The sequence below is a fragment of the Metopolophium dirhodum genome, chromosome 3 (genome assembly GCF_019925205.1).
Source record: "Metopolophium dirhodum isolate CAU chromosome 3, ASM1992520v1, whole genome shotgun sequence".
Taxonomy (NCBI): Eukaryota; Metazoa; Arthropoda; class Insecta; order Hemiptera; family Aphididae; genus Metopolophium; species Metopolophium dirhodum.
This window is the reverse complement of record NC_083562.1, coordinates 6,255,811-6,279,729: the sequence shown is the minus strand read 5'-3', so window position 1 is coordinate 6,279,729 and position 23,919 is coordinate 6,255,811. Positions and strand designations below refer to the sequence as shown.

The 23,919-nt window shown below is 31.2% G+C and overlaps 3 protein-coding genes across 3 annotated transcripts; 1 reads left to right on the top strand and 2 right to left on the bottom strand.

The window, feature by feature from the left end:
* Positions 1-1,867: 1,867 nt before the first annotated feature.
* On the top strand, positions 1,868-6,140 carry LOC132940903 (Krueppel homolog 2). The gene is made up of 5 exons (XM_061008706.1): positions 1,868-2,239; positions 2,319-2,516; positions 4,184-4,365; positions 4,476-4,543; positions 4,618-6,140. Exons 2-5 carry the CDS (start codon positions 2,359-2,361, stop codon positions 4,969-4,971), a joined length of 762 nt encoding a protein of 253 aa, XP_060864689.1. The 5' UTR covers positions 1,868-2,239; positions 2,319-2,358; the 3' UTR covers positions 4,972-6,140.
* Positions 6,141-7,162: 1,022 nt separating this feature from the next.
* LOC132940904 (leucine repeat adapter protein 25-like) lies at positions 7,163-8,183 on the bottom strand. Its single transcript, XM_061008707.1, has 3 exons — positions 8,064-8,183; positions 7,587-7,989; positions 7,163-7,519 (listed from the first exon to the last, which is right to left on the bottom strand). Exons 2-3 carry the CDS (start codon positions 7,941-7,943, stop codon positions 7,286-7,288), a joined length of 591 nt encoding a protein of 196 aa, XP_060864690.1. The 5' UTR covers positions 7,944-7,989; positions 8,064-8,183; the 3' UTR covers positions 7,163-7,285.
* A 13,692-nt stretch (positions 8,184-21,875) lies between these two features.
* Positions 21,876-23,907, bottom strand: LOC132941526 (isocitrate dehydrogenase [NADP] cytoplasmic). Its single transcript, XM_061009621.1, has 2 exons — positions 23,119-23,907; positions 21,876-23,037 (listed from the first exon to the last, which is right to left on the bottom strand). Exons 1-2 carry the CDS (start codon positions 23,594-23,596, stop codon positions 22,277-22,279), a joined length of 1,239 nt encoding a protein of 412 aa, XP_060865604.1. The 5' UTR covers positions 23,597-23,907; the 3' UTR covers positions 21,876-22,276.
* Positions 23,908-23,919: the final 12 nt, after the last annotated feature.

Sequence of the window (23,919 nt, the reverse complement as noted above, 5' to 3'; positions counted from 1 at the left end):
GGTTATCCATGTTCTTTTTAAAATACCACTATGTTCTATTTTAGTGTTATCCATAAATATTATAAATCGTAATAATATATAGTGGTAAAAATATGTATATAATATAAATGGTAAATTAATAAATGATAATTTCTTCTATATAATAACTAATAAGTAATAAATGAATACGTAATAACTAATAGGCTTGGTAGGTACTTTGGTTGGAAGAATGATCGAAATAAAAACTCGTTTCAACGTTTGAGACCTTAAAACACGTTTTAAACATGCACTAACCCTGAAAGTTATTATTGAATATTCTATCACAATTGAGTATCACTAATATACGATAAAACAACTTGCTCGTATCACACAATCGCCTGTTTAAGTTTACGAGTGGCAACTGCAAACTTAAGAAACGAACTGTCATTACGATTAGGATTTTTAACTTCACTTTTTGTTTTGTAAACACTATACCGGACAGACGGAGGACTCGTCAATACCACATATTTTTTCATGAATGGTATACGATATAGATTATAGCCTATAGGTATAATACAATGCATATTTGGATACAGCACATGCACAATTTATACAGACACGATAATGGCTCGGGCAATAAACTTGCCACAAATTCTATTATCTTTGTGACAACTTAAAAGATGAACTACGAAATTCAACTTATTGTTAATACATTTTGGTTTATTTTTATAATCCTGCAGGCAGTCACTGTGGTGTAAAACTTTTTCAGCAAAAAACAAAAAAAACAAAATATTATCACGTACTTATAAAAATATGATATAATAAACATTTGGTAAAAATGTCAAGTATCCTACGGTCTCCGTTATTGAATGGCAACAAAATAAGAGAATCGACCAATGATAAGTCTTTAATTTACAGGTGATCCTGTAAATGTTGTAAAAATATGAACTTTAAAATATCATAAAAAATTAACTCGAGTAACTTCTGTAAGCTTTTTTTTTTGTAAATGGTAAAAAAAACTGATCAAGAATCTTGAATTCAATTTTCTAATGTTCGCTATGAAAAGAAAAATTTGGTGTGAATTGTTATATGAATTTCTAATTACAAAATAATTTCTATATTCTCACGATTTTGACAAACAGTCAAAGTTCTAACTTCAAGCACTCATAAGAAGTTTTTGTGGTTCTCAATTTTACTGCCCCGTAAGATGATGACAGAGACAAAGAATATAAAATAAAATACACATCATTCTAAAATCATTACATCAATCGCTCCACTCTGAATTTAAAATAAAGAGATAGTCGCCATAAGTACGACTCAAATAATATATAAGGAATAATTTATAATACTATATAATATAATATGTATCGACGTACCTTATTGTATTGTATTGTATTTATCTTAATAATTGTCGAGTTTCCTTTGGCAAAGAAAAGAAAATTAGAAAAAAGAAAAAACTCTGAAAATAATTTATTGCACATGCTTCTTTTAATCGTAAGAAACAATGTTTTTTTTAATACCATTTTATAATATTGTTAAAGTTATGGAAGTTAATTTGATTTTGAGTTTTTTCGTAAAATAAAAAAATACACTAATCGATATTGTTTTATCTAATTTGTGTATACATATATATTAATAGAGCCATAGAGGTACCATAGTAGTATTGGTAATTGGTATCCTGTGTAGGACGTAGTTCCCGTACTCATATTGTCGTACCGAGTGCCGAACATAAGTTTAAAAATACCTATGACTACAACTACCGTAGTTATTACCGCGATGATATTACGGTGTATCGGACATATTTTCTGGGGACACGTAGTCGTCGTAGGGAAATTTAACGCGTCCCCAAATGGTTAAACTGCAGTCGTCGTAATCGTGAACATTTCAGACTAGCTGTCCTTACAAAAAAAACAGGTTATCATCGTTTCTCCAACAATCCGACCTCCGCAAGTTCTGCCGTTCCGATTGTCATCGTATTTGCGTGTTTTCTCTATGCGCAAGACTTGCCCACTGTTCGTGGTCGTTTTGTGGGTTCTTCTTCGGCTGTTGTAGTCACAACACGAAAACATTTTCGTGGAAATCGTTGTACAATTCGTTTTGTCACCGCCTTACCGATAACGTATCCAATTTTTGAATCAATAATCACCGTCGTTTCTCTCTTCGAAGTTTCCGAATCCGGTTTCCTTTTTTAAAACGCAATAGGTAGCTGTCATTAACGTTACATTTGTTTATTAGTGTATTGTTCTATTTTTCTATAACTCGTTCAAGTCATTGGAGGAAGGTATGTGCGATTTTAAATCTCTAGCCTTTCAGTGGATTAGAATATTTTCTACGCGTTATTAATGAGTCTTGTTTTTCAGTGTTTTTCAGCTAAAATAGTTTTTTTTCACCTGATCAATAATGTCTGAAGGCGACGCTGGAACGGATAGTGAAACTAGACCGAAGGGTGTTGAGGCGCTTAAACAACATGTTATCTCACATAAAGTAGAAGTATCTCTCTGGTGTACAAGATTGGCAACAATTATTTTTACATTTGCATACATTCTGCCACTTTTCTGGTAAGATCATATTTTTTTCAATTTTTTAGGTACTCACTAACCTTGCTATCCGTATGTGTCTATCGCAAAATGCTGGTTATTTAAAAATTCATATTATTTAGGTCAGAAAATAAACTACCTACCTGTCTACTAAAAAATAACTTTCTATTATTATCATTCTTAATTAGGTAATCTTCTATATTAGGTACTATTTTGATTGATAATGATTACTCGTCTTCTAATAAATTATTTAAAATTACAAATACTTGTAATTTTAACAAAATTTTTAATACTTTTGCTAATAAATGTTATTTAATTCTATAAATTAATCAAATTTTCACTATGTCATAAGATATTCTTATATAAATTTATGCCTGAATGTGAAGCAATAAAATATCATTATAGTGATTTATAGCTTACTAATCCTAAATCATAGTGCAATTACATAATTACAATATGATAGATTGTTCATGCTAAAACAAAAAGTGGATCTAAGAATGAAAAAAAAAACACAAAATGTATACCTATGATAGTCATATAAATAATATTAAATATTTTAGGTAGGTATAGTTGTTATAGACCTACCTAATAAGTATTACATCTTTCTATTTTTTATAAATTATCTATCATAATATAAGAAATGTATCTTTAACAATACCATATAATCATAAATCAGAGGAACACAGGTTAAAACTCACTTGTATTTCTCCTTAGATTGACTTAGGCTATTGTAGTGACATTTTAACATTAAATAGTAATACAATACAAAAAATAAAGTTAAAACATAATAGGTATGTAATACTTAAATTGCATCAATTGTATCACCTAGAAAGCTATTAATATTAAACAATTTTAATTTCTGTCCCTATAAAATGAATATTTTATTTTGGAATACAATTGCCAATTAGTGATAACATAAGTATATTTTTTTGATACTTGTTAGGTACTTTATTATGTTCCACAGTAATACAGTATATATTTTATAAACTGTTAATTTAAATTCTCATACCTAACTTATTAAAAATGTATACCTACCTACTCTTCCATTTTTTACAATTTTACATTATTATATAGGTAAATTAAAGTATATTTTTTTGTAAGTATTACTAATAAAAAATATAAAACTTAGACAAATATTGATTATGTTAATTATATATCTTGTCTTGCTGAACATGTCATAGCATTGTACAAGGCCATCATTATGTGACCTCAAATTTAATTACTTATTCTAAAATGTTATTATTTTACCTATATATACTGAATAATACATGCTACTTAGGTACCTACCTAATTGTAAATATCAATAGGTTCTATTAAAACAAAAATTAACAATGTACCTACAAAATATAATGTATATTCTATTAATAATCGTAAACTTAAAATTGTTTTCATCAATATATTAGTGTATGTCTATTTTTTAAGCATTAAAAAAAATGTCACGAAGGTTGTCAAGGGGTTGCACTTGCATTAACTTTATCCATCCTACTTATAAGTCATAATATTATGTAACTGCCTTTCATAATTTTAACAAAATTAAATTTATTTTTATGAAAGATGAATGATGTGAAATGAAAATGTGAATGTGATAGTTAAGTAACAACTAACACTAGTTGATATGGGATAGGAAAAGTATAATTTATTTATTTTATATAAAAATAAATAGATTAATGTAAATTTTTTATTTTCAGGAACCCAGCAAGTGCATATTATAGAATTTTATTGGCAAATGCAGCTACAAGTGCATTGCGTCTTCATCAACGTTTGCCAGCCATGCAAATTTCTTTACAGTTCCTGACACAATTATTCAAAGAAGATAGCTGTCATTACCTATTGTACTCGGTGATATTTTTATATGTGTCGCCTAATATTCGTATCCTTTAAATATTGAATATATTTTTAAAATCTATTAAATGTATATAATATTTTGAATTTGAATTTACATTGCAATTTAATGTTTTTCTTAACATAGATTTATTTCAGTTGTAATCCTGCCAGTATTTTTATTTTCAACGGTGCACTTTGCAAGCTATTCACTGACTTTGCTTGATGTAAGTGTAATATTGTTTTAATATTAAATCGATTGTATGGATAAATCACTAAATGTGTACAATTTATTTTTCAGCTTCTTGGTCAGAACGCATGGTGGGGTGCACGGCTATTGATTTCTTTGGTTGAGTTCCAATCACGAAGTATCTTGCGCGTTATTGCCTTCTCTGAAATCTTAGTTATGCCACTCACATTAATCATGTCATTCTTCGGCCGCTCTGGATTGTTGTCTATTGTGTTCTACTATCATTTCCTCACATTACGATATGCTTCACAGCGTAATCCACACACAAGACTCATGTTTTCTGACCTTCGTGTAGCAGCTGAAAATTTTGCAAACAGATCAGGCACACCATCATTTTTGCGATCTGCTATTTTGTCGGGTATTGCTACCATTAGTCGGATGGCTCCCGCGGTGCCACAAAATTAATAATCTGACTTATTCATTGTCATTATTATATTTTTATTTAAGTGCATGTTGGTGGAATTTGTCTAACACGTGTTTCATTAGACTTAGAGATATAGGATTTCATTTGGATACCTACCAAATGTATGAGAAATATTGCTTGGATTTTTAGCAATATTTATTATTATTGTTTTATTTTATTTGGTTCTGGTTCTTCAATATAAAATAAAATAAATATTCAAATTGTATTTTAGTATTTATATTCAATAATTTGTATTTATAGTATTTTATTGTGGTCTAAAGTAATTCTATATAACTTTATTATTTTAAATGTGTTTTACTTAAAGGTTTGAATGTTTGCCTTTTTGTTTTCAAAAAATGCATTTGAACAAATATAATTTAAATTACTTTAAAATAAGTTTACTTTTATGCGTGCATAAAGACTAAATAGTGTATTATCCCTTTTATAAATTAAAAACTAACCATATTAAAATTAAAACTAATATTTTTTCTTAATTTTTAAGTGTTCTGTGATTTAAGAAAAAAAATTGTTTGTTTTTTTTATGAACATAGTATTATAATTTATAAATGATTTATGTAACCTCCAAGTAAATAAGATTAATTTATCAGCTAGATTAAAATAAAATGCATTTAAGTTTGACTGACAAGTACAACTTTTAATATTGTTTATAGATAAACATTAATAAAATAATTTAATTTCCGGAACTTTCTACTTTATTATCCATATTATTCTACAAGGTATATTTATATTAAATTTTATCCATGAAAATACCAGTTTATAGCCTAAAAAATATGATTCTAAATTTTTAAATCTTGTATTTAATTTATTAAAAAAATATATTCACTTAAACACCTACAACGTTGCCAAATATAACAAATACTCGTGTAATGAATTGTATGTATTGAAATATGATTTTTGTTTATTAAGTTTATTATATGTGTACACAGTAGGTATCTACGTGATTAGGTACTTGAATATAATATTTCGTGTTAGATGCTATGTAAAGCAAATATTTGATAAAATTATATTTTAAGCACTTAAGTTTACTTTATTTATGTTTCAAATTCACAAACAGTAATAAATTTAAATTAATTTTATATAAATCATTGTTTTTATTCTTTTGTAAATACAAATTTTGGCCTGAATAAAATTAAGGTTTTGGTTAATATTATATATTTGTTTTTAATGTATATCCGTTCACAAGTGGTGTGAAAGTTATAGAAACTTAAAGATATTTAAAACAAAATTTTTTTTGAATTTTAGTATTTCCAGAAATCAATAGTTACTTATTACTTATATTATGTACACAATATAATAAGAGAAGTTCCTTAAGATGTATTAATCATAATTCGTCAGAATAATGAATGTAATAAAAATGTGCCATTTAAAAACAACTTGATACTATATAGTATATTATAATATTCTCTTTTCAAATGTTTGATTATTTTATTGATTGCAATCATGCAATTCTTTAGAAGTACACATACTTTGTTAACAAACCTACACATTGTGACATTTTTTTTTTTCGTATTTGTACTATTTTATTACGAATAAGTCTGTTGGAGACAACTATTCACAATATCAGAAGTAAAGAAATATATTATCTTCTATAAATAATTCTCTGTATGCATTTCAAACGTTTATAAAAACAATTTTTCCCCCACTAGATTACATGACGTGTATGCCATCAACTCAAAAGCTCTTAATTATCTTTGAGTGGGTGATTAATGAATATGTATTCAACAACATAATCATTGCAATGACTCATTGGCGAAGGTTATTTTTTATGTTATACTTGAAAAAATGTTGTATGTGATTTATTTAGTATTTTAGATTATTAAGTTGTAATTTAAATTTGTTAGCTATAGGTATTACAATTCATAATGAATTCAAAAAATACATTGTTTTAGACTGGAAATTGATAGAATATAGAATTGTTTCACTGAGTTATCAATCAAAAACCTAAGTCATCAACCATTTTGTAATTGTAATTTTAAAATCTACAAATTTAAGTGACAAATCACTTACCAGTAAAAATATGTAAAATATTTCAATTGTTAGAAAATGTATTAACTTCCAAGTTTAGAAAATAATTACAGTTAATTTGTTACACACATTTCTTAGTGGAAACTAAGTCTAACATGATTAGCACGGATTGGCAGGAAATACTTATAAATAATTTAACACTTCCAGGAAAGTAAGTAAATTTTATTGTCTTAAATTGTAATTACATAATATAATACAAATGTTGTATAATAATTATTAGTAAAAAATATTTATAAAAAGACAGCCCAGTTTGTGTTTAATACCATATTTTCATAAATCTGTAGATGTCGGCGGACGTTTGGGAGTTGACTGTGTTGAGGAACGAGATAAATCGAAACTGCTAGGAGTTACATTTGAATAAACTGATGTAGTATCTGACCCATCAGTGTCCGATGATGAATAAGAGTCCATGTTCATGATTAATTCTTGTCTATACGAACTAATAGAATCATTGAGCTGCCGTAACTGAGACAGGAGTTGTAAATCCATTTGACGTAGGCTTGCCTTAAACATAATATATAAATGATAACAAAATATAAAACTGTGTAAACTTAATATTACTGTTATATACCATTTCATTTCGGAGATGTGCTAGTTTTAGGTCAACAGATGACGGTTTCCTGGGTGGAACTGGCGGTTTTTCAGTTGGACGTTTATCAGAATGTTCAGATGGTATTGGCGACTGACGTGTTTGTTTAGGTGAGCCAACAAGTTCCGTTGGTTTAGGTGAGTGACGCCGAGCAGGTTCAGGTTTATTACGTGGTGGTACATCATACAGGCTTAAACGACTGAGGCTTTCAGGTAGAGGTGGTAGTTCAGAATCGTAAGACAATGATAAAGGTGATAATAAATCTGAGTCTACTCTCGAAACTTCCACTCCTGGCGACACATCGGGCACTGATGGTGTACGGACTGGGCGTTGAGCCATTTCATTATGCAATGAATGTGGAAGCAATGTGAACACTGACCCCACACTGAAAAAAAAAAATATTAATTGAATTAGTATGAACATTAACTTGGTTAGAATATTATTAATTTACTAATTTACCTAAAGGACAATCGTCACCGGCAAACTTGCAGTCAGGACAGCAAGCTTCAAACGCCACTCGACAAATACCACACGTGTCGTCATTGGCTACCCAGCGCCATTGTGCAACGCCAAGCACGTCTAAAATATAATATAAAACAATTACATAAATAGTTTTTTTATACTTTAATACTAATAATGAACAACATATATTTTTGCTAATTTAAGACAACAAAAAAGATCTAAAAGTAAATCAACAGTATTTTTTCAAATGAAATCCAAATTTTGTGTTAAATTTAGTATTGATTAAATTCAGTTCTGATAGGTAAATAAAATAAAATTTAACTAATGCCAAAATGTGTCTCTAGTTTCTTTGTAATTATGTCATGTAATTTGTGCGTTATTATTAAGTCAAACATCTTTCCAATTTTGCAGCCAAAACTTGTTTTAGTTACCATATAATAATGATACAGTGAAAAACATTGAATTTTAAGTAAAAAGTACCTACGTTGAAAGATTATTGTAAAATGTTATTGATTAAAAATATCATATAAATTATAATCGTAAGAACAAATTAACCAGCCTATGGAATACATCTGGCAAATCCCCTAGTGTTTGAAGGGTTTCGTCGTACACATAATAGAACGATCTTGGAAATTGAAATCGTTCAACTTAAATTATGACTCGTGGTGATATAAGGTCGACCACTGAGCAATTCACGCGCACACAGCGAAATAAAATTGTCAAAAATCTATTTTCCTGTAGATTAATCGATGGTGGCCTACTACAATATCCACTCGTGAGCTACAAAATACGAGGTATAGAAATCAAAATTATTTATAACCACAATTTAGCGATTGATTGGTGTTGTTGTTCATTACCTTTGACCACTACTTTCAATTTCTTTGGTGTTTCCGGCATTCGGCACACATCGAAGTTTAGCAAGTTCCAGAAAATGAATATTACGGTTCACCGCTTACCTACGTAGGTATATTATAGAAATTACAAAAACTTAAGAACCGGATGGCCGACGCAAAATCGACGGCAAAATTTCGTTATCATTATCAATTTTTATTCTCGGGCTATTGGTTTTTTACCAAGATGATAAAAACGACTTGTGCGAACTCTGTCGGCGTAAAACGAGTAACAACCACTCGCCCACGGGCCGTCAGTGCACCGTGCTCGACGAGGAGTCGACGACCGGCACTCCCATTCGTAGAAAATTGACTCGGCGGAAGTCTGTTCGAATAAATATGACGATCGATAACACTGTTGTCGTCAAATGTGCTGCTCATTTTTCCGACAACCGTTTTTCATGACATTTTCCTCGCGGAGGAGGCCAAAGATTTTATAACAACAAATCTGTATAATATGATTTACCTGCATAAGATTATAACATGACCACGAAAAAGGGAATGATGGAAGGATCTTAAAAATCTGATACCTAGGTATCTCCTGAGTCCGAGGTTTTCCCAGGGGAGTGGGCACTGAAGAAAGATATTTCTACGAAAGATTGCTAGGCAGCGCATAACCCCCAGGGCCTTGAACCTATACCATAATTGAATACCTATTTGCAAGTTGCAACCGTTAAAGTAAAACGGAATTAAATAAGTTATTAATTTTATAATACATTGGTAATATTGTTTGTACCTATATAATATTATAACTTGATATCTGATACAATATCATACAAATTAAGTAACAAATTCAATGGAATTAAGCAAGTCTTAAATTGTATAATAATATTGATAATATAAATGTATAGGTACCATATTATATATCTATCATGGTATTATGATGTACGTAGTGGCACAGAATAAAATAATAAGATAGCTATACCGTCGTAAACAAGGTGGGGGAGCAAGGGGGCCATGCCCCGGAACATTCATCACTCCGCTTAGGTACATAATATAATCTAAAAAACTAATAAAATAAGTAAATTTTAAATATTTATAAATAGCTCAGAAGGAGCCAAAATATTTTAAAAATGTTATCATTTCTAGAAAATTCTAATATAAATATTTCAAATATGAACTAAGGTAGGTATGTATGGTAAACATATGGTTATTCATATTTGAATTGCCAAGTAGCAATTGTCCCGCTTAGAATCAGAATAAAAAAATTGTAGCTTACAGCAAGTTGAGGTATAGCATACAATTTACATGGTAAGTTATATTACTTATCATTCCCGAACGGATGCATGCAGACATACAGCATACTACTTGCGTCTACCTATATAGGAGCAAATACTCCAAATGTTTTATAGGATGACTGAAGTACTCCCCTTATAATATTTTCAAAAATGATATATACCTAGTACTAAGTAGCTAGGTAATACATTTTGAATTGGATGGACTTAGCAAACATTAGGGTGGACCAAGACCCCACAACCCCCCTCTAATTTTTCCAATAATTGCGTCCCAAATGAAAGGTATACATATTTTACCTCCCCCTTCTGTTGTGCCACTCCATACATCCATCTATTTTTATGTAGCAAATACAACCTTTGGCCTTATCCTAATGGCTAGTCCGATTATCTACAAACGATTTGTATATATATAGCTCTTATCTTGTAAATAATTAATAACATCGTTTTATATTAAAGTACCTCAGTTAATTAATATTTATGTACAATTAACGATCTTATATTATCGGACATTTTTTTTTATATACCAACAGTACTAGCTATAAATTATAATTAACATCATAGCATCTACATAAATAATATAATATAATATATTAATATCCATGTACGTATAGAAAATGTTAATACAAGCATTTGGTGAAAATGTCAAGTATCTACGGTTATTCGTTTTTTACAACAAAATATCAAAAATTGATCGAGTAGAAATAGATAATTTAAGGGTGAATAACCAATGTCAAAAAAATATGAACTTCAAACGCTTATACAAAATGAATGTGATTTTCCGGAAAGTTTTTTTTGTTTCAGCCAATTAAAAAAACTTATGAAAAATCTTGTACTTATTACATTTTTAAATCTTATATAGAAATAAAAAGAAAACAGTTTATGAATTTCTAACTCAAAGTAATATACAAATTGTCGTGACCTTAATGAATTTCGTCAAAATTATATTTTTAAACGCTTATAAAAAAATATTGAAAATAAGTATGATATTTTTAAAATTTAAAATTTTATAATATGAACAACTTATGAGCACCTATGTTCTATTTGTATTTAATTTTTCAACTCTTTAACGAACTGAAAATATCAACATTTATTTGAATTTTATAAATTTATTAAATTTATCTGTGAACTGAGGTACCTAGTTAGGTTAGGTAAGTACACCTAAACCAAGATACACTTACGTATAATCTAAATTTTGTATTTTTTTCATTTTTTAGTGGGCAAAACCAGGTTATTGTTACAATTAAAATTGGATGTTGGTTTATCTGAAGTTAATAGTCTCAAAAAAAGACCGTGTTCAATAAAAGTTATTTCAATAGATTATTACTTGAAACTTGGAGGGTGTAAATAGCTTGATTTTTCAACTCATATAGGCTGTAGATAGGTAAAGGGGAGCTCATACATGACTTTTTTTTGTCAATCTAAATAGTTGCAATTCGTTACATATTATATGAATATTATAATTAGATGAAATATGGTACATACATTTTCTACAAATATATTTACAAAAAATACAAATCTTTGGCCTGGACAACGTCGGGCGGGACAGCTACTTTAATATAATACAAAATTTAAATAATAATTTAATATATTAACACTAAATAATAATGTTTTTCCTCTTTTACGTATGGAGAATTCGAATTACGAGTACCCATGCGAGAAACCTGTAAAAATTAAGTATATTATAATATTATAACTAATAATTAACTATTACATGTGAGAAAACAATATTTTTTAGAGTTACAATAAGGTACGACTGTATTTCATTCTTGCTAGCAGGTAACGGCCTCGGTCTAGACATTTTCACATGAGCCCCTTGTTATCAAGTTGCGCCACTGCATCACTCGCTCAGAACCTAAAATAGAAAACTAAAAACCCCTAAAATAGCCATTAGAAAATTATACAATATAATATAGAAGATGCTCACAAAAAAATTTTCCCTAATTTTTTGTCGTTTTTCCTATAGTATTATTAAGAAAAGAACTTTTAATTTTCTTCAATTTCGCCCTTTAAAATAGTACCAACTAGATCCAACTTGATCAGAAATCATCCCCAATATTGAATATCAAAGCCTTTTTTCTACTATAAAACGCAATATATACCACAACAAATACACAATAAAACGAGTATATACGACAGTATAATATAATGCAGATCGATATATTATAAATCCTCGTTAAAATATTTTAATACAATCATAGTTAGTATACCTCTGTTGCTCTGTGTAAGTATACAGTAAGAGTTGGTATACCAATAATAATAATAATAATAATAATAATAATAATGGCATTTGGAAAAATAAACGGCCCCGAAATCCAGCTGATGCCGGTCGATTAATAATGTGATGGCGTACTCGCTGGCTACTAATAAACGATGTTTATTTTAAATCATCGTCGACGGTCCAGGAAGAAATCCGGAAATCGGCACATTTGCAACTCTGACACCTATACGCGGACAAAAAACCTGTAAAAAATGGCTGCGTCGCATAATAACGAAATGACAATCGAAGAAACAACCATCAAGCACATCTTGGGAAAGATCATCAGCAACATCGAATACGAAATGATGGAAGAAGAACTTAGCAGATTCGACGACATCAACGAGGAACCGACCATCGGGGACCTGGAGGGACTTTTGTTATATGCGACACGCTTCGCGGGCGACGACTACGTTCCGCACAACGTCGTTCAACCGGCAGACAATTCTTGCGAAGCTGCAGGACCGGTCGAACCGATCAGAGACGACGTGGTGGTCGCACCGGCGGTACAGGAAACTGCGGAAAAGGAGCTAGGTGGCGAGGCGAGGGGCGCCACACCAGCCATGGGACTTGAAGTCAGAAACAGTTTTGGAATCTTGATTGGTTGGCTGGACCCGGGGGTCAAAACAGAAATACGCGCAGCTCCGCGTAGTGGAACGGCGAGAGTTGTTTCATCTGCGTGGAGAGGTCTAGCGAGAGCCGCACGCGTGTTATGTTGTTGTCCCCCGAAGTGAAACCGTCCGAGAGTTTCCCCCATGGCTGAGGGCAGCGGACAAGACGAGGCGACGTATGGTTTCGAGGTAATAGGTACGTGACAGTGCACATTTAGGTGGTGATCGGCGGTAAGTCACCGCGATACACGTTCTCCGGCCATCCTGCGGTAGCGCGACGGGATCGCGGACGTTGCGCGCTCGAGGTCGCCGAGACACGCGAGACCCTCTGGCGGCGCGGCGGGCGCCCGGCTGCTTCGGTCCGGGAACGACGACGACGACGACGGAGGCTAGCGATACCGACGTGGACAACGACGCAGTCCCCGACGGTACCTGCTCAGTAACGAATGCAGTGCTGCACGACTCGTGACGGCGGCGACGGAGACCTCAGAGCTCGCGGCGGGTGAGTGACGGATGACTATAATTACAGGGTAGCTAGGAACACCACGGACGTGTCAGCAGCGCCGGGCTCGAGGAGACGAAACGTTTCGTTGGGTTCGGCGGTGCGCGACTCCGTGGCCATCGGCTGCGGCAGACGGCGACAGAGACGCCAGGGCGAAAATCACGGAGAGTATCAGGACAGCGGCGCGTTGCGATGCTGTCCGCAAATTCTCTCCCCTTTTCGCCCAGTGGTCCGATCCCGCGCCGACCGAGCCGCAATGCCGCCGATTCCGCAGCTGCACAGTGATTGTAGTCTTCGTCGCTAGCTCGCTCCGAGCTTTGCCGGTCACCGTAGTCGCCGGCACAACAGCCGTCTTCAGCACCTGCAGAACCGTCAAGCAGCGCACGACATCGCGCACTAGCCTCTCGTCGCCAACCGTCGTCGGTCTCGCAGCCGTCGTGGCCGGGGTTCGCCCGCTGCCATGGCCGTCTTAGCGTCTCGAGCAAACGCGCCCGCGACTCTCGTCCGCCCCGCAGGACAGCCCGTGAGAACGTTGTAGAGGTGACCAGTGTCCATATACCAGTTACCAACATCATCAGCACCACCAACTCGCCATCACGTACCCCCCACATCGCCTCGTCTTGTCCGATGCCTTTTTTTTTCATTTAAATTATTATTTATTGTTTTTTGCTACTTTTTTTTGTATTACATAATATATTTCATTTTTCGGCGTTCAAAATTTTAAAGCACTAAGCATTTATTTTCTTTCATTCATGAGATTATGTAATAAAATTATTTCTTCTATAAACAGTAAAATGTCGTTCCTTATTTTTCGTATAGTACGATTTTATTTATTTCAACAGAATAATGGCCCCACAGAACAAGATCGTGTTCACGTGCGGGGACCCACAAAGAATATTAACCAACAATTGTTTTGTTACGTACCAAATCTCAATGAAATACATTGAAGGTATTGGCCACATGAGAGTATAAGTTTACTGTGTGTGGTGACATTTTTTCTGCCCCAAAATTTGATAAAAGAAGAAAAATTAGTTTAAAAAAACACGCACACAATATTATTATATTAATATCAGTTCACTCATCGCTCGGCTCAGAATTCAAAACAATATAATAATAACTATAGTTTTTGTTATTGTTGTTGTATGAACACTACATTGTTTTTCGTAACACTATAGGTAGGTACTGCGCCGACCCATTGAAATGATTTTCAAATGAAAATAAAATTTGGTATCAAAGCATCATACGATGTTGGTTCAATATATATAATATATAAATAATTGATGATGTTATTAATTCGGACTTTCCACGACAAATGTTAACTTAAAAAAACAGTTATAAAAGATGAAAACTAAAGATAGTAAAATATTTGGGTAGGCATAGCTTTAGTATAAATAACGATTTATTGAGTATACATACGTGGTTTTCCAGACGTTTTAGGAGCTTGCATCATTTTTCTTATAATGCCAGCAATCACTGTGGCAAGAGCAGAATAATCATTTTTCAAACTAAAACTAATAAAAAATTACTTAAGAAACGCATGTGGACGAGTGCGTTTATCTAGTATAGCAATTTCAGATATAGAAAAAGAACGAACTAAAGTCTAAATGTTGAGAAAATAATTGACAATATTTTGCCAAAGCAAAATCGAGAAAAGATATTTCTTATAATAGAATATCTTAGATATTTATATAATAATTATGTTAAATAAATAATTTATTATTTAAGTTTACTCTTAAATATTATATTACCACCTATATGTTAAAATATGGTTATAAATTTATAATGCAATTTGATTTGTAGTAAAAATATAATGGTATAATACTGTAAATTGTTATTCAAGGAGGCCCCTAAATTTTCTCTTGCACTAGGGCCCTCAGGGTTCAAGATCCGGTACTGTACACAATGATATTAAATCATTGAATTCAAATTCAATACCATACATTTCAGTGACCTAATTGTAACCTACTGTACAGCAGAGTGACATCCACTTGCCCACCTTTTTTTATATTTTTATTTTATTATTCTACAGGACAAGACCTAGAATACTAAATTTTGTTTTCATATCTTCCATAATTTCTGAGTGATACCGCTGCTAAACGTGACACGACTTTCGTGATTGTAATTATCGTCAATGGACAATAATATTAATGGACAACAAACTCATTTACATACTTACAAAGAGGTAAAAATGTAAAATTTAGGAAAACAAAATGTTTAGGTATTCTAGGTATTATTCTGCAGAATAATAAAATAAAAGGGGGACGGAGTGCCCGAGTGGACTGCGTCGGTTGCGACGCGCACCATCCCCGGTTCGAACCTCTGTCTCGGGCGGCACTTATCTTCGGGAAGTCACGGTGTCTGGAGTAAGAGGCCGCCATCCCCCGCCCGGGTGTGAAAGATACCTATACGGATGCCCACTCGAAAATTCTGCCAAACTAAAACACACGTGTTTACAAAATCTACAGTACCCTCCCCCACAGTTAAAAACCACCCGATGGCCTAAGTTTCCGCGGGTTGATTAATAAAAAAAAAATTAATAAAAATTGTAGAAATACGGCATTATTTGGAGTTAAACGTGATTTTTTAATGCTGATTTTTGCCAATTTTTTTTAAATAAAATAAATGTAATAAAAAAACATTTCTTGTTTGATTGTGTATGTTAGTTGATATCACATTAAAAAAGCTTTGAAATAAAAAAAATACGATAAAAAGTTGAAAAGTTTTGAAGATACATCAGCAAATGTGCAGCGGTAAGTTTGGTTTTGTTAAAAAACTTTAATTGCCCGTAACAAACAATAATTAAAAAGTTAGACCCACCCTTTAAAGGGGGTTTTTTAACTTAAGGTCATATATATGACGCCGGTCGGTCACTTCTTCGCGGGACACACTGTATAACAATAACAAGTGTCTATATAACATAATAATACGTCCAACTGTATCCATTATATACCGATTGTATAGGTAGAATAAATAATAATAAATAATTTAATTTTTAATTGGACTTCAAGGCCGTAGACATATTAATTATTACCTATACACACTATATAGCTATATAGGTACATGTTTATTGTGCGCTTATAAGTGTGCCAGGATATCATAATATTCTAAATCAGTTATAGGTACACTTACACGCGAGGGAGCTCGTCGCCCGTTGGCAAGTAGTAAGCAGAGGCCACAGACATTTGACCCACTCCAGTCTTTCGTATAGGCTGGTCAAATTGTTGGCATCAGTCAATTATTTTAGTATGACCATGCTGATGTTTGTCATTCAAATATTTTTCATATAGATAACCAAAATAATATGTAGTGATGTAGGTACCGTATTAGTATAGGTATAATTTAGCTGTATATATGTGTAGACTGTGCCTCCTCGTTGAGTAAGTATTATTGTATAGTGTATGTGTATCTATCATCTATATGTATTCAATTTGAGTTTAATGATAAATCATTGTTGAACGAAAAACGATTCTGTGTGAATAGACAGTCAGCACTTCGCATATTATATATAACAAAGAAGTTGACAATTGTCAATTATTAGTCCCCCAGCTCTCAAGCGTCTCCCACCGATTTCCACCCGCAGTGAATAATTTTTTTTTAAATTTTTTCGTTTCATTATGAATTAGGTACCTACTTAGATATGACTTATGAGGAACCTTGTAATAAATTGTTAAGCTTTCTAACGGAGCCAACATTTTTTTTATCAACATTATAATAGATTATAAACTAAAAAAAAATCCAAAAATTTCAAATGTAGATTGCATAACAAAATTACACAAACAAATAACAACCGCACAAAAAAATAAAAAAATAAATTTTCATAATATTTTATAAATACCTTCCTACATGTATATGTTTAAATTTTTTTATTTATTTAAATATATTCAATCTGTTTACAATAAAAAACAATAAGTAATAAGGATAACATACAAAAATATACAAACATGAATAACGTGAAGAGGAGACCGTTGATTAACAGAACCTCCGGATATTTTTAAATTAAAGAATTATATAAACGTCACTTCGTCCGTCTGTGGTTATAATGATGATTGGTATGCTCTGGCATAAAAAGATTTATTTTATATTTTATCTCGTCTAAAATATTTCTAAAACTATTATAGGCACAATCTACAGTCACATAGATATATGGTACCTACATTATATAAGCAGCCAAGCAGGTATCTACTTTTTTTGTATTAATATAATGTGTGTCATACTACTCATACTGCAGTCATTAGATAAGTGTGCTCAAGTATTTTTGAGCATACCTATATTTCGATTTTAAGAACTAAACTATATGTACTTATATAGTTAAATAGTATGATTAATTGACTACTGAATTTGAAGTTATATACCTACCAGATGCCAATACGCTCTACGCTTGTATCTACTTAAAATTATAGTAGGTTACCTACTCAAGTAGTTAATAATTTAATAGGTAGTTAGTATCTACCAACTTATTATCGTTAATTATAATTTACGACTATAATAGTTTGATCATTTATAATCAATGTTAATATTATGGAGAGTCGGTTTATGGAGGGGTACCTCGTCGACTTGTTGCTACTGTGGTATCTACAAGTTACAGCTAACTCATTTGTATTAATGTATTATGAATCACATAATATTACATTATGATTTTTCAGAAGAGACTAAAGAAATTACCGCCAATACCATATTATTATTACCATGCATTTGTCTGAGTCGTCTCCATATCTTAATAAATAATAATTCTATCTATTAATATATAATTACAATTCAATTCAGTACTTATTAAATTCTATCATTAGCTAACTACCTAATTCTATCTACATTTATAAAAAAGTAATTAAATGCACATCATTCTTGCCATACGCCTAAGCACTAACTTATCTATTTTTACTTCTTATGCTCTATGATTTTATATGTCTACCCAAGGCATACACACTAAACTACCAAAGAACAAAATACCAAATATCCACATTCGCAATCTGTTAATATTATAAGTTATAACCATGAACTATAGGTACTTACTTACCTACCTATCTAAATATTTTGTTCTTACTTTATTTATTTTAATTAATTAATTATTTCATTATATAATTAATAATCTATAGGTAGGACCTACTAAAGACTACAGTATAGGTAGGCAGGTATAATAATCTGCTATCTAAATTTAATTAGGAGTTGTAACCATCATGCTATCATAGTATATATCATGTAGGTATATCACATATGTGTGTACCTTGTGTCCTTCTAATTATATAACGTAAATATGTAGTTGCTGAGCCGTAATTCTTATAGGCAAAAGCTCATTAAAAAAAAAATTAAAAAATCAGAAACATGATATTATATGTTATTGACATTTTGATATTATGTGTATTAAAATATTAAATCATTAATATTTTGATAACCTTTGAACAACTATAAGTATTAACTTTATATGTACCTATTTAGTTATTTAAATTGTTGATAACCTCTCAACTTGTTATTAACCTATTAAATAAACCGTAGCAGCAATATCATTATAAATTATAATATACCTACCCACACCATGAACCTTCTGCTTGAAATAGTTTATGATATGCACATATTATCATCTGTAGTGTATAATATAGTTATGTAGTTACTTATGAGTTGTATATGAACATTGTACGAAGGTATGTATATATAATATATATTATATACGTAACAGGTTACAGTGATATTTCTATAACTATTTTAAACAGTGTTGATTATGAAGGGGGAGGGGGGGGGGGGCAATAGCGCGATATCCATTTTATAGGACAAAGTTTTTTTTACGTACCTACCTACCATCTAATAATTCTAATATTCTTTAAATTTTAATTGTTTATATGGTTGCAATATATTATTATAAGCTAGACGTCTAGACTTGTTTGCTAGTATTAGTATTTCATATATTAATATAATCGATCCCTCATAAAGTCATAAATATAATAATTCCTGCAGATATAGATAGTTTAGGTACTTAATCATTATAGATAAATATTTTATACTGATTTGAAAGGACTATAATATAATATCGTCTATTACATTCCATATACTGTACTACTTAAGTAATTATCTATGTTAGTATGTTAGGTACATAGATAATTTATATGTATGAACTATAATTATAAGAATAGGTACCTATTATGCTATTTATATAGGTAATATTATAGGTAGGCAAGTAATTACTAATTTATAACGTATAAGTATCAGTATTTAAGTATACCTAACTACACCTACATAAACATAATGGATTATTTCAGGCTAATAAAAATAAATATATGATATATATATATATTAATTTATTCGGATGTAGATACTTTATGTTATTTTTAGGGTTCTGTATGGTAAAGCGGTACCCTATTACTAAGGCTCCGCCCGTAAAAATTTTTTTCGGGTATTTACATATTTCAAAGAGTTAAGTACAACGGTTCAATCAGAATTTGTAGTTCGTACTTAGTTCCAGGGTTATATCCTTTTGAAGTTTGTAATTTTGAGTATTTTATGTCTACTCAGATTATTCTATAAATCTACTCGAAAAGTAAATTTAAAAACTTTATATATTAATAATATGTAATTATTTATTTTAATGTATGCATGCATTTATACATATAGGTACTTACATTTTATGGATTACTGATCACATTGGGTGGACTGAGAGGTTTTTATGATATAAACCAACATTATTTTTTTTTTGTGGGTGTCGGGGGTACTGATGATCATCACAAAAGTAACCAAATGATAACCAAAACCCAAAGGTATTGGTGTGCGTGTAAAGAATTTTTTTAGAATATTTTCTGAACAACTTATACATCTATCAAGTATGAACTATTAAGTATAGGTATGAAAATACAAAATATAGCCGCATACAAGTTCAATATTAGAAACTCAGAGCTCAGAGGTATGCATTTTATATGAATTTGCATATTATTTGAAAGCTGATTCAATAAAGATAATGTATTCCAGTCGTTAAATTTTAATTCCAAATATTTTTACATAAATTATTGGTAGGTAGGTTTATTATGTGGTAATGTGGTATGAAGATATAAATAAAATAGGGCATAGTTATATATGATCAGAAAAAAATAAATATTGTAAATCATTGAACAATTCATATAGGTAGGTACCTATATCATAAAAACTGTAAATAGTAGATGCCCTTGTAGTTAAATAGTCAATACTACCAGTACGGAAATACCTAGGTATTATATTATGCAATTATGCAAGTAAATAAGTATTTTTTTATAGGTAATAAACATACTCAATTGTCTCATAAAATAATAAATATATTATTATCTTGAATCAAAAGATGCAAACAATAAATTATAATGATGTTTGTTCAAATCATTTTTTCAACCTGTTTTATTCTGTCAAAAACTTTTGTTGGTATATTTTACTCAATAAGTTGTAGTACAATTATTCTTTGGGCAATGTGACGTCAAATCAATCAAATCAATTTTAATCAACTTTATAGCACGGCGATGCCCAATCCATAGCCAGACCACAGGTTATTGTGTTAAAAAAAAAACAAGATATTATATAGGATTGTATAAAAGGTGTATAGGCTTAGGTACGTCATATAGTAATATGAAAAGACAAAGTATGTACAATATAGTAATGAAATATTAAATTTATATTATTGGTGCCCCAGACAAAGGCAATTTTTTACTAATGTAGCCCACCGAAAAAAAAAGTTTGGGCAACACCGGTGTAGTAGGTACTTAATTGCAATGTGCATTCAATAAAGTACGGTCTACTTGAAATTATACTTGTGTCATAAATATTGAAAGTATAAACATTGACTGAAAGTATAAGCATAGTGAGTAGAATGGATCGATCAATAATATAATAATATAATTGTACCTATTATATTTATAGTAATTTATCATTATTATGCAACTTTATTGATTAAGGTTCCACCCATACTTTGATATAAGTGCCTAACTAAATAAATGAGTGACTACGTGTCATGAAAAAAAATTATGATTATGTCAGCGATTGTGTAATACTTAATCAATTAACTATAAGGAAAAGAAATAATGTTTTTAACTGCTGTAATGAATATATTATATTCAGGAAGAATGGTTATCACAGTTTAAGCTTAAGGCTGATCCAGAGTTGGTTATTATATTGTCTGATTAAAATTATGTTATAAAACAACTCACATGAAAATGTTTATTTTTGTGAAAATCAGGAAAATATTAATGACTAATACACACAATTTATTATTCCTTTACCATTGTGTTTGCATTTAATTTCAAGGTATTTGTAACACATTTGTAGGTATGATTAGTAATCAAAGATACACTATAATCATAAATAAAACACACTCTTCTGACGTTTATGAATTTTAATAAAATAATAAAATAGTATAATTTTAAGATAATGTAACATGCAAATTTTATTTTTAGTAATAATGACAACACGGTATATAATGTTTGTTGTAAGAAATATATTTATGTTTTTTGATAAAATTTATCATCAGTCTCGTTAAATTGAAGTAGTTCCAAAATATGCACCTACACCTAATTTTATTTGGACTAATGATGTAAAAATTAATAACTACCACCAATCAGAAGAAATATAATATGAAATTGTTCTATCTAACTATGGCACAATGAAGAAACCAAAATCTTAAAAATAAAAAAAAAAAGAATAAATAAACGATTATTATTACGTATAAATAGAATAAAACATAGCCAAAAATTCAAGCTTAAATATTTTCAATAATTACTATTTGCATGCGAGTTTTAATTTAAGTTTCAAATTTTCAGCCAATTTGTCCAAAAATTCAAATGTATTCAGATAATCAGATCTTTGAACTCCGTTCATTCCTTTAATGCATATGGCCAAATCTTTAGTCATGAATCCAGCTTCCATTGTTTCAATGCAAACTTCCTCCAATTTGTTGGCAAAGTCTTCCAATTGTTGATTGTTATCCAATTTTGCTCTATGCAACAATCCTCTTGTCCACGCAAAAATGGATGCAATTGGATTAGTAGATGTTTCTTTACCTTGTTGATGCATACGATAATGTCTCGTGACAGTGCCATGTGCGGCTTCTGATTCAACAGTTTTACCATCAGGGCAAATCAATACAGATGTCATTAAACCCAATGAACCATAACCCTGAGCAATAGAATCTGATTGAACATCACCATCATAATTTTTACACGCCCATACAAATCCTCCTTCAGACTTCATGGCATAGGCCACCATGTCGTCAATTAACCTATGTTCATACCAAATACCTTTGGCTTCATACAATGGTTTGTATTGTGAATCATAAATTTCCTGGAAAATGTCTTTGAAACGACCATCATATTTTTTTAAGATAGTGTTTTTAGTACTCAAATATAATGGAAGTTCCCTTGATAAAGCAAACTTGAATGAAGAATGCGCAAAATCAGTAATAGATGCATCTGTGTTAAACATTCCTAATGCTACTCCTGCACCTTTGAAATCATTGATGACTTCATCAATTTTATCTTTACCTGGATACAAAAAAAAATTTACTTGTAATTTAAATAAATTAAATTTATTAAAAAAAAAAAAGTACATAAATATAAACTAACCGTCATTAGAGGTCCATGTCAATGTAAGTTTGCCAGCTCCAGGAACGATGAAGTCTGTAGCCTTATATTGATCAGCATGAGCATGTCTTCCGATTATAATAGGTTTTTCCCATCCAGTAACCAGCCTAGGAATGTTCTTGCATATAATGGCTTCTCTGAACACTGTACCTCCAAGAACGTTTCTGATGGTGCCATTGGGGCTCTTCCACATTTTCTTCAGCTTGAATTCTTCGACTCGCTTTTCGTCAGGCGTAATCGTGGCGCATTTGATCCCGACATTATATTTTTTCACGGCTTCGGCACAGTCTAATGTCACTTGATCATTGGTTAAGTCTCGGTTTTCCATGCCCAAGTCATAAACATGGAGCTCAATGTCCAAGAATGGTAGGATGAGTTTTTCCTTGATCAAATCCCAGATGATGCGGGTCATCTCATCACCCAAAATGTCAACAACGGGTCCGGCACTGATTTTCGCCATTGTCGTCGAACGTTCACAAAAAAATAAAATAAAATAGTTTTAAATTACTTTAAAGAGTTATAAAATATGTATAATACTATCAAGTTAGGCCGACGTTCGATACGCGAGAAACCGAAGTGAGCGTCTATCTAAACGGTCGAACTAAAACAGAATGTTTCAATGTTCGACTCCGGGCTATTTGAAATATAATCCACAATCTGGTTTAGCAATCGTGTCAATTAATTAGTTTTAATGTATAATATTATACGGAATAATGGGGGGTTCGGCTTCGGTTACATAAAAATTAACAGACAGGCTACGTGGAACAATATTTGATTACTGGA